The sequence below is a fragment of the Furipterus horrens genome, unplaced genomic scaffold (assembly GCF_987537825.1).
Source record: "Furipterus horrens unplaced genomic scaffold, mFurHor1.1.pri manual_scaffold_3, whole genome shotgun sequence".
Classification (NCBI taxonomy): Eukaryota; Metazoa; Chordata; class Mammalia; order Chiroptera; family Furipteridae; genus Furipterus; species Furipterus horrens.
In genome coordinates, this window is record NW_028327173.1 from 25,036,295 (window position 1) to 25,047,650 (window position 11,356).

The 11,356-nt window shown below is 52.4% G+C and overlaps 1 protein-coding gene and 1 pseudogene across 2 annotated transcripts in view; both read right to left on the reverse strand.

The window, feature by feature from the left end:
- Nucleotides 1-1,919, reverse strand: part of INPP5B (inositol polyphosphate-5-phosphatase B) — a 46,059-nt gene extending 44,140 nt beyond the window's left edge. Inside the window, exons 1-2 of the mRNA XM_090269149.1 lie at nucleotides 1,828-1,919; nucleotides 1,659-1,688 (exon numbers count right to left, since the gene is read on the reverse strand). Of these exons, the coding sequence (XP_090125275.1) occupies nucleotides 1,659-1,688; nucleotides 1,828-1,900 (103 nt within the window). The 5' untranslated portion in view covers nucleotides 1,901-1,919. The remainder of the gene's footprint in view (nucleotides 1-1,658; nucleotides 1,689-1,827) is intronic.
- A 3,578-nt stretch (nucleotides 1,920-5,497) lies between these two features.
- On the reverse strand, nucleotides 5,498-9,662 carry LOC150014634 (uncharacterized; annotated as a pseudogene). Its single transcript, XR_016509595.1, has 7 exons — nucleotides 9,560-9,662; nucleotides 7,882-7,953; nucleotides 7,700-7,798; nucleotides 7,269-7,446; nucleotides 6,647-6,714; nucleotides 6,386-6,481; nucleotides 5,498-5,993 (listed from the first exon to the last, which is right to left on the reverse strand). The product of XR_016509595.1 is annotated as an uncharacterized LOC150014634 (transcript).
- Between the last annotated feature and the right edge of the window lie 1,694 nt (nucleotides 9,663-11,356).

Below are 11,356 nucleotides of genomic sequence, written 5' to 3' on the forward strand. Positions count from 1 at the left end.
CTGGGGTTCAAATCAACAATTTGGAACATAGGAAAAAATACACAGTCAACCAGCACAGAATAAAGAAACAAGAATTGAAAAAAATGAGGAGAGGCTTAGGAACCTCTGGGACAACTTTAAACGTGCCAACATCTGAATGAATCATAAGGGTGCCAGAAGGAGAAGAGGAAGAGCAAGAAATTGAAAACTTATGTGAAAAAATAATGAAGGAAAACTTTCCTGATTTGGCAAAGGAAATAGACATACAAGTCCAGGAAGCACAGAGAGTCCCAAACAACCTAGACCCAAAGAAGACCACACCAAGACACATCATAATTAAAATGTCAGAGGTTAAAGATAAAGAGAGAATCTTAAAAGCAGCAAGAGAAAAGCAGAGTTACGTACAAAGGGGTTCGTATAAGACTATCAGCTGACCTGGCTGGTGTGGCTCAGTAGATTGAGCACTGGCCTGTGAACCAAAGTGTCGTCGGTTCGATTCCCAGTCAGGGCACATGCCTGGGTTGCAGGCCAGGTCCCCAGTGGGGGGCTCATGAGAGGCAACCACACATTAATGTTTCTCTCCCTCTCTTTCTCTCTCCCTTCCCCTCTCTCTAAAAACAAATAAATAAACTATCAGCTGACTTCTCAAAAGAAACTTTGCAGGCAAGAAGGGACTGGCAGAAGGTATTCAAAGTGATGAAAAGCAAGGACCTACAACCAAGGTTACTCTACCCAGCAAAGCTATCATTTAGAATGGAAGGGCAGATAAAGTGCTTCCCAGACAAGGTAAAGCTAAAGGAGTTCATCATCACCAAGCCATTATTATATGAAATGTTAAAGGGACTCATTTAAGAAAAGAGGATCAAAACCACGAACATTAAAATGACACAAACTCAGAACTATCAACAACAGAATCTAAAAAATAAAGACAAAACAAACTAAGCAAACAACCAGAATAGGAACAGAATCATAAGTATGGAGATGATCTGGAGGGTTATCAGATGGGAGGGTGAAGTGGGAGAAATGGGGAAATGGTGCAGGGATTAAGAAGCCTAACTGGTAGGTACAAAATAGACAGGGGGATGTTAAGAATAGTAAAGAAAAGGGCTTTTCCCAAAGAACACACAGGCACAACCCATGGACATGAACTAAGGAGGGTGGGACTGTTGGAGGGAAGTGGGCTACTGGGCAGAGTGGAGCAAAGGGAAAAGAAATTGGTATAACTGTAACAGCATAATCAATAAAATATAATTTAAAAAAACATTAAATCGCTGTAAGTGACAGAGAGCTAGCAAGGATGAGAAAAAGGAATATGTATCAGTGAGATACAATTTCAGGAGTTCAACAAGATTTCTTGGAAAAAGCGAAGTGTGAACTGAAGCCCTGAAGTATGAGTGGCTAAGTCAAAAGAGGTGTGAGGGCTTTCTGAAAGAAGGAACAGCATATGCAGGGGCTCCGTGCTGGGAACTCGTCATGTCTGATGTGACAGAAGCAATTCAGAGGATTCTAAACCCAGCAAGCCAGGAAGCAAGTGACAGGAACTAAGGCCCAGAGGTGGGCATGGCCAATCCTGCAGAGCCTTGCTTGCTACAGTAATGCTATCAGAGGGTGCTCTTACTTCACACCCAGACCCCGTACCCCCTGCCCCAACTGGGACCCAAAGTGAAAGGACCACTCACCAAGAATGTAGACTTCACCATCTGGGGATACTGTGGGGAGGGAAACAAAAAGGCCCTTAGCATTGAGCACCCTGGCCCTGGCGTTTTCCTAGTGCCCCACCCCCAACAAGACAGAAATGACCTGGGGTCCCACAGGAGAGGGATTCATACCCCCAGCCCTCTGTGGCACCTTCTTCCAGTGTAAAGTCCCGCGAGACCGGCACTATCTGGTCCAAAGAGATATCGTCCCCGGTGATGGCCATCCTCCGGTGCGTATACAGGAAGAGACTAAGGGCAGGAAGCAGAGGTGAGGATGGGCCCCAGTGGCCATCCCGCAGGCCCATATGGCTGTGCTGGGGGTGCCCAGCTATGCACAATCTTCCCTGTCTGCAGTACCTACTAGAGACTACAATTTATGGATAGGTCATCAAAGCTGAACTTGTCTCATTTTGAGGAGCCCCTGCTTTGTTCGTATAGCACGTGCTTGATCTATCCATTGCACATTTTAACACTGCCTGTGACAGAAACAGTGCAACCGTATCCACCCCCTTTCTGTCCCTGAACCTCTTTTCTATCGGTAAAGTGAGGGTGGTAGATTAGAAAATGTTAAGGCCCCTTCCTCCCTGCTCCGAGACTCTGAGGTTCACTTGTTGGCAATGAGACCTTTGACAAGTATTAGTATTCTCTCTGGGTATTGTGTGGCTGTTACTGAGCATTGTCTATGTGGTGCAGAATATTTTACACACTTTACATGTAACAACTCACTTTAATCTGGACAACCAGGTACAGAGGAGTAAAACACCTTGCTCAAGACTGTGTGGCTTGGAAGTAACAAAGCCTTGACTTGAGCTCAGGCAGTCAGTCCATGAGACTCAAGATCCGGGCCCACATGTTAAACTGCCTCTTCTCCAGAAGCTTCCTCATCAAATGTTGAGGATTATATGAGCTAATACATATGAAGGTCTTAGAGAATAGTATTCCAAAATTATTAACGATCCTTATTATAATTATTCTAGAAGACGCAGACTCTGCCCCAGAGGGATGGCTGAAGTCCAGCCGGAGGGTAACATGAAGAATAACCCCACGGCCCAGTCAGGCAAGGACCGAACGCCTCACTTACGCATGTTCTTGGCCTCCACGTTCCAGGCGGTAGCGCACAAGCCCCAGGAGACGGCTCTGCATGCTGTCTCCCTCACACAGCACACCTTGCGCTGCCTGTTGCTCAGGGTCAAGGGAAACCAAAGAAAACGAAACCAGAGGCCAGGGCTCTCACAGCCCAACCCACCCCATCTTCCCTGCTTTTCCCTTGCCCACACAGATTCACTGTGTGACCTTAGGCAAGTTGCTTCACCTCTCTGAGTCTTCCCCATCTCTAAAATGGGAATAATAAACCCCAGCTTCACGGGGGGTTCAGAGGGGAGTTAATTACTGAGTAAGTACTTAGTAAGTACTGTTCTCCTTCTCCCCTGATGGCTCAGAGAGAGGGAGGAGAGCAGATAGACACATAGACATCTTCTATTCCACTTCCCAAGGCCAGGCAGGCCCTGGGGCTGGGAGCTCAGAGCTGGGAAGGATATGATGATGCAATATTCCCCCTCAGCCAGAGTCTCCTGGATGGCCACAGACTGGTCCATGCTGACCCCTGCTGAGCAGACACACGCTGGGGGCTGTAGATGGGAGCCCCCTTTAGTCAACAAGTTAGCCAGGAGGTGATGGAGCTGCTGCAGAGGGCTGAGGGGCAGGGAGGAGGAGCCCTTGTGCAGTAAGAATGACCGTCCTCCTCCCTAGGATGGGCTTTGTCAAGTTTATAAGAAGAGGGGTTGTCTCTTTGCCCCTGGTGAGATGTTCGGTTTGTCCTGCCTTTTGTCTGAAGCGTGTCCAGTTGTTCCTGAGAGGGGTTCAGTCTACTTGCGGGAAGTCGGGTGCCTGCTCCCATTAATGGAGAGGGGGACACAGTCCCATTGCTCCTAGGATGAGGCTCTGCCTCCCTTTTAGGGAGCAGTGTGAGTCCTGTGGGCTCCTCTTTGGGAGACATCAGTACTGTGTCTGCCTGGGGTCAGGGGAAGCACCCTCAGGAAGGGAGGGTCTTATCCTGGACAAGGACCCCAGTCCTGTTTCACTTTCCTTGGAGAAAGGAAAAGTGTCCCATTGCTCCTTGGTCTCATCCCCGCCCATTAGGCCCCATTGCATCAGCCGCAGGCCAGGGAGGTGTCCGGTTCTGGCAGCACAGGACAGAAATCCCAGCCCGCAGCTTGCCCACAACCTCCTGCCCACCTCTGCCCTGATTCCCTGCTCCCAGCCCACTGTCACTGTCGCCTACCTCCTGAGCTGTCACCGCTGGGTGTGCGGGACACCACGGCCCGGGCCTGCCAGTGACTACGTTTCCCAGCAGCCTTAGCGCACACGATGGTCACCCAGCCTGCGAGTCCCAGCATGCCTGCATCAATCAAGGGGGGCTCTCCCCACCTCCATTAACCCCTTAGGTCCTGGGGTGTGCTGGGCTCCCTATTCCTGAAAAGTTTTCCTAATAAATGCCCTGACCTCCTCCCCTGACCCTCTAAGTCATTGGGCCAGATTTCCCCACCCAGGGCTCAGAAGGAAGAAGGTCAAGAGAAAAAATAATGCATTTTTATTTCCTCCTCAATTCTGTTCTCAACTCCTTGCATTGGGCAGGCCAACTCTGGCCTCTATTGGAACTCTTCCTCCCCAAATAACTACCCTACCCAAGCTTAAAGAGGAACAACACTGTGAAGAACCATTACCCCAGCTGAAAAAACTGAGGCTCAGAGGAGCCATGCAATTCTGCCAAGGCCCTGCAGCTAGCCAGGGGCAAAATTGGTTCTCACCTAAAAGTCTGGCTCCAATTTCTGTGCCACTGACGCTGTCTCACGTGTGTGTGTATAGTGTGTGTATGACAAACAGCACCGTCCTGCCTGCCTCATGGAGCTGTTTGACGATAATGGATGTGAACGCACTTTGTAAAGGTTGCGACGTTGTTCCTGTGCAGGACTGTGCTGAGACCCAGGCCTCTCTCTCTCCTCCTCCTCCTCCTCCACCTCTTCCTCCTCCGCAAATGGTGTCCTTTGTTGTTCCTGATCCACCTGGTCACGTTCCCTCAGGCAAGGCCCTTCTCCTTTTGGGCCTTGATTTCCCCATCAAAAATGAGGAGGGTGCTCCAGATGGACAAAAAGGGCCAGCTCAGATAAGGGAGGCCAGGATGGTCTCTCAGCCTGTTGGCTCCCTCACTTAGCTAGAGCCTCGCTGAAGACAGGGCTATGTCTTTTTCTCACCACCCAGCTTTCAGAAGGTGTTGTTGAATTGGTGAATTAATTAATGAATGCTCTTAATGACTATACTGCTCTCAAGCTTTGACCCAGACTGAAGGGTCAGTGCTGGCGATGGAGTGACCACTGGGACGTCTAACCAGTGCCTCCTCTTCTTTCCCTAAGCTGGGAGTAGCCACCCCAATGACAAGTCCAACTTTGTATATGTAAACCTCTTCCAGGAACAGATCACCTTCTTCCCAACTTTCTCCACTTCCTGGAAATATCCACAGCACAAATAGAGCTCAAGTTTATTTGAATTTGGTTGCAAAGTCGTGTGGGGGATGAGGGAAAAGGGAAAAGGGGATTGATTCATACCCTTAGATATAAAGGGGATGGACATCACTGCAGGAAGGCAGGGAAACCCCAATTCCAGCCCCACTCTTAATGTCAAAGGCTGGGGAGGGGGGTCTGGGGAAAGTGGATGGGGCTGGGCACTTTGTATAACCTGTCTCTGCAGAACTTAGGAGTCTTCCCATTTGATGGGAGTCAGGAGGGAAAAGAATTTTTTTTTTTCCTATTCTGTTTTTCCACAAAAATCCCACCTCTCCTTGGGATTGGAGCTAGGGCCCTGCTGTCTTGAGGGTACTGAGGTCAGGCCTAGGTACTGGGAGGCAGGGGTGAGGAGCTTCGAGTCCGTAGCTGTGGACTTGATAACTCCCTTTCACTAAAGACACAGCTACAGGAACCAGGGCTGGTGGCTGGCCTGGGGATTTGCCAGGCCTGCAGGGCCTTCCTGGTTGCTGCTCCCTGACTCAGCTGGGCCCAGCTAAGGGAATGGGAATGGGAGCAGGTCAGAGTGGAGGAGCAGCAGCATGGCTCCAGCCAAGGATCAGAGCAGGGGACTCCTGGTGGCCCCTGAGGCTGCCCTGTTGAAGTGGAGGTTCCCATCCAGCTGGAGGCAGCTGCCTGAGGCCAATGCTTGGCAGCACTCTTGGGCACAGGACTGAGCCATGGCCCCATAACACCTGTAGATCCTTGACACACAGGTCTGGCTGCAACCTGCAGTGTAGCCTGAGATGGACCGTTTCAGCTGCAAGAAGAGATGGGACCAATCATCCTCCCCTTGCCCTTCTCTCCTACTCACGGAAGCAGAAAGTGTTAAGTGGGCCATGGCTGAGCTGAACCTCTCTGGGCCCCTAGCTCCCTCCTCATGAGGTCAGCCAGCCAGTCCCCAGAGAATATGCAGGGTGATCAGAAACAATGGGGCATGTCAAGGAGACTTGGAAAACTCCAGCTGCTCCCTGCATTAGGCATAATGCAGAGTTGAGAGGGTCAAGCATGCTAGACCCCAGGCAGCCTAGTGCCCAGCAGGTCCCACTCTAGCCAGATTCGGCTGCTGACCGGCTCAGTCCAGGCAGGAGAAAGGCCTGCCCTTATGAAGCAGAACAGCACCCCAATCCCTGGAGCACTCCAGGGGCCCACCTCACAGAAATCCAGGCCCTTAGGACATATGGTCACAGCTTTCTGCCCTTTGAAGCATTCACTGCCTTGGCAGGAGAAGGTGGCACAGACTTTCTCCTGGAAGAGAAAGTGGTGAGGAGGTGAGTGGTAGGGAGCATTCTTCAAACTGGACAGAGAGTGAGTGACAGACAGAGGCAACGGCTCCCCATGATGCCTGTCCCACTGGCCCCAGCTGCCACACGCTGTCCATCCAGAGCAGGTAGGTGTGAATGAGACACTCACATTTCTCTTGGGGGCTGGTGGAGTAGGAACCAGCTTGTCCTCTGGGACTATCAGGTGGCCTAGACCTGGAAGTAGAGCAGAATTGCCTGGGGAAGTGCTGTGCCAACTCTGCTGGGAACAATTCTGCAAAGTCCCAGCCTTCAACCCACACATCTTGTGTTGGGACAGTCACAACCTGAAACTTCCCCCCTTGCTTCCACCCCAGACAAGCACAGGAGATTGTCTGGCTGCCTTGGAGCTTGGGGAAATGGGGGCACTGGCTAAGCTGGGCTGGGGAAAGGTGGGGGGATTGGGATCTGGGAGCACTGATGGTAGAAAGCTCAGACTTGAGGAGTTGAAGAGGGTAGACCTCAAAGTTAAGATTCCGCCTGACAAGGTTCGGTGGTTAAGGAGTTGATAGAGGCTGGGGAGTTGGTGAAAACTGAGCACAAATTTGAGGAACTGTCAAGGCATGAGGTTGAGTTGGGAGGTTAGTGGCTGGGAAAGGCTCAGGGCTGGGGAGAGGTGGGGTGGGGCTAAGAGCTTAGGGGGTCCTTGGGAGCAGGAGTCAGAGTAGGGGCTCAGAGCTGGAGGGCAGTGGAGAAGGGGCTCGAAGCTGCAGCTGTTGGGACTGTGTCTTCCAAGGCCAACTCACTGAGCACCAGGCAGTGTGGGCCACCCCCGCAGCACTGCGAGGAGCAGGGGCCCGGGCTGGGGGTCGAGTTGTTGGCCAGCAGGCAAGGGCTGAGGCCACTTTCACGTCCCTTCTCACAACTGTGGCTGCACTGGGCCATGTAGCGGGAAGTGTTGAGTTAAATCAGCTGGATAAAGAGAATGCCAAACAGTCCGGGAGGATGAGGATGGGAGGACACAGCCAGTCCTGGGCTGATCTCAACCTCTCTTGGCATCTCAAACACTGACTGCTCCCTCCTGCTTCAGTGCCTCTCTCTCAGCTTCTTCCTGTATGTACTTGAACAGCAGCCCCCCACTTCCTGTGGCCTCAATCCCAACCCCTCATGGTAGCCTCCTGCCTGGGGCTCCACAGCAGCCCCGCCCACCCCCACCACCCAGCACCTCACAGTGGTGCTGCCTGGGTTCACACTCCGCCATCTGGTGGGAGAACTTTGCCTCCTTGTAGGACATCTCTCCGAAGCAGTGGAAGCTGTGGCATATCTGTGGAAAAGCTCAAACACTGTGGCCTCATTCCCATGGGTGGAGCACCTGGGAGGCTCTCTCCTCCTTCATAGGCTGCTTACCTGCACAGGAGCAGGGGTCAGTCAGCTGGCTTCTGACCAGGTTCTGGGCTATTGGTAAGACCAGCAGGAGGACTGGTAAGAGAAAAAGGAGAGAGGGGACTACTGCAGGGAGTGGCCAGCTCAAGGGTCACAAGCCAAGGAAAGGTCATGCAGTGGTTAAGTGGAAGAGGTCATGAGGTCAGGCAAAGAAGGGGCAGTCTCAGGGTTAGGGTGGGTCACAGAGTCCAGGAAAGGCTGGAATCCCTGGGCCCAGGACCACTGCCTCTGAGCAGAGCAGCCCAGTGGCACCTTTTGGCCAGACATCTTCCTCTGAGGTGCTGCAGGAGCCAGGTGAAAGCTGCGAACAGAGTCCCATTGTTGCACTACGCAGACGAAGCAACCGAGGCCGGGGAGCGGGGCGCGGGGGGCGGGCAACCTGCAGGTAAAGAGGGGTCTCAGGGGTTAAGCTTTTGTTTCTTGAAAGTCATACTGTCAGTGACATTGTCAGAGGCCCAACAGGACCTGCAGCCTAGTAACAGCCCCTCTGAGAGTGAATGTTGTTGGCATGGCAACAGCAACATCCCAGGGAGACGGACCTGGAGCAGGTGCAGTGACAGGAAATAGACATCCGGTGCCATGGCCACTGATCTGGCCTCATTTGACTCCACCATTCCCGGGACTGGGATGTGGGGTGGGGGTGACAGGTTACCTCAAAACCCAGGGCAGGGAAATCTGGGTCACAGAGAGGGTCAGAAGTAAGGGCTCACCTTGACCAGGTTCTTCAATGTTCAGACCCCACCCTATTCCCAAATCAGAGTTGAGCCAAGGCCAGGAGATAGTTCTCAGAAACCTGGATGTCTGGATCTCGGCTCTGCCTCCCCCATCCCTGAAGTGCCAGACCTCTAAGGGTCTACAAAGCTCGAATTCCGGTTTTTCCATGCAAAGCAGAGAGCTGGTGGAGATGGGAGAGTGGAACATTACTACCATCATCCCACTCAACTCTGGAAGGCTGAGCACAATCCAGCCCCCAACATTCCCAGGGCCAACAGGGCATGTTTCCTAGTCCTCGTGGCTGTAGTCCTCCATCAGCACTTGGATCTGTCTCTCAGATGACAGCTGAAGCTAGGACCCGCTCTGGGCTGGGGCCCTTCTGGCAGTAGTCTTTCATGCATGAATGGGGTGGTGCTCAGTATTCAGGGGGCTGAGGTGAGGCAGGACAGGGACACTGGCAATAAGGGCCACTTCTTTCTCCACCCTCACCCCTTCTTACCACCAAGATCCTCAGCCCTCCCACTGTTCCTTTCCTCCCAAGACTATACTCAAGAAGCTGTTCTCATCCAGTCAGTACCTATTCAAAGGGACTTCCATCCCCAAGAGTGAATAGGTTAAGAGATGGGCCCAAAGGTTCTACCCAGGTCTCTGTGCCCTTGTGAAAGGCAGAGCCCAAGCCTCCCACACAAGTCCCCTATTCCTCCTCCCTAGTGTGGGTAGATGAGGCTGCAAGGACAGCCCAGGAGTGTGAGGGGGCCAGACAGACACTCAACAGAATCAGAAAGCCAGCAAGGCCTGGATGGTTACCTTCCAGTCTGTATTCGTTTTGGCTCCTTGCCAATCTACTTAAGTTTGTGCCCCACTCCATGGCTCCAGAGAATATTCCCAATATTCCCTGTGCCCCACCCCCTCTCAGCTGTAGACCTACCTGCATGCCTGCAGGTGCAGAGGGCAGCAAGCCTGTGTGCATGAATCCAGGAGACTTCAGAGCAGCCCCCGGAAGCTGGTGGCTGCCCCTCCTCCCCTCCCATCATTGGCCAGCTCTGGGAATTCCCTCTGATGTTGCTGCCACTGGGAATACACAGGGGCCGCAGACAAAAAAAAAAAGCAGAGCCCTGGCTGGTGTGGCTCAGTGGATTGAGTACCAGCCTGTGAAACAAAGGGATGCTGGTTCAATTCCCTGTTGGGGTACATGCCTAGGTTGCGGTCCAGGTCCCCAGTTGGAGGCCTGTGAGAGGTAACCACACATTGATGTTTCCTTCATTCGTTTTCCCTTCCTTCACCTCTCTCTAAAAATAAATAAATAAAATCTTTTTTAAAAATGCAGAGGGAGGAGGAAAATCTCAGAACTTTGTCCTTCACTTCCCCAACACATTGGTTACCTTTAGGGTGTTCCCTTTGTAGAACCTTCCAGCACAAGCTGACCCCATGTGGGGAACAGGAGAAAAGTGGAGGAAGGGAGGACCAGTTGAGGCTGGACACAGATTTATTCCCTTTCCTCTCAGAGGTGGTGAGTGAGGAGACTCTTGCTCCAGGGAGGTTCACGCCAGGATCAGTCTCTGGGTTCAGCAGCACCAGTCTGGGGTCAGTCCCAGGAACAACGTCCACATGCTTCCTGCCTGGGCTGGGAGGCACAGACAGAGTCCTGCAGCTTCTAGGATGGGGTAACTCCTCCTTGAAGAGTGAGCCAGGGGAAACACCCTGGCAGAGGGCCAGACTCCATATCTACTGGAGAGATTCTTATAACAATAAGACTCAGGAACCGAGGATGGACTTCTGAAGATTCATGAACCCCTACAATTGTGCGCAGAAAAATCTATGCATGTGTATTTTCCTAGGGAGAAAGTCCAGGTATCTTTGCATTTTCAAAGGAATCTATGATCCTAAAAAGATGAAGAATTACTGATCAAAACCAAGAAAAGCACTCCACTCCTTCCCCAGCCTGGTCAGTGGGCCCAGCTGGAATCCTGACCTTCCCACTGCAGACTCCCTGAAGTCCCGGCGTGGAGGAGTCACCTCTGGGGAAAAGCACTTCTGATGCCACGTGTGCTTGAACCGCCCCAGTAGCCCTGCGCCCTCAGAGCTGGGTGAGCTGGCCACATGGCTCTTCCTGCCTGCCCAGAGGTTGTTAGCAAGCCTCCTCACCTCTGGTTCTGCTCTCACCATCTCACCTCCACTGCTTCTCAAGGTTTGCAAACCAAAGTGTGTCTGGCACATGGAAGGCAGTAAAAAGAATATTGGGATGACTGTAACGAAGGAAAGAAGTCTTTGCTGTGACAGGGAAGGCCCAGGTTTCCTCCAAGACCACTCTGGTGCATAGTTCACAGACGACCGCAGTTACCTGGGCCAGGGTGACGGCAGGACTCCTCAGAACCTGGTCCCATCTCCCCTCCACACTGTCAAGAAGAAAACCAGGGTCTGGGGATGCTGTCTTCCCGCGGAGGCCTGGGTCCCCACTCCTGCAGAGGACTGTGACGGCTGCATTCCATTCCTTGGCAGCCCCGGTGCTGCTGTGCTCCAACAAGATAGCTGGAGGGCTGTCTCCTCCCCGTGTCTCTCATTTCCAGGGCTTAACTCTTTTCTCAAATAGCAATGTCTCCTCGCACTTCGGGTTGGTTTTCGGGAATCCACGTTTCTAGGCGGCTCCGTTCGCTTTAATTACCCACTCAGTCTGCTTCAGAAGCTCAGGCCCGGAAGATGTGGTCCTACCGGGATTTTACGCAAC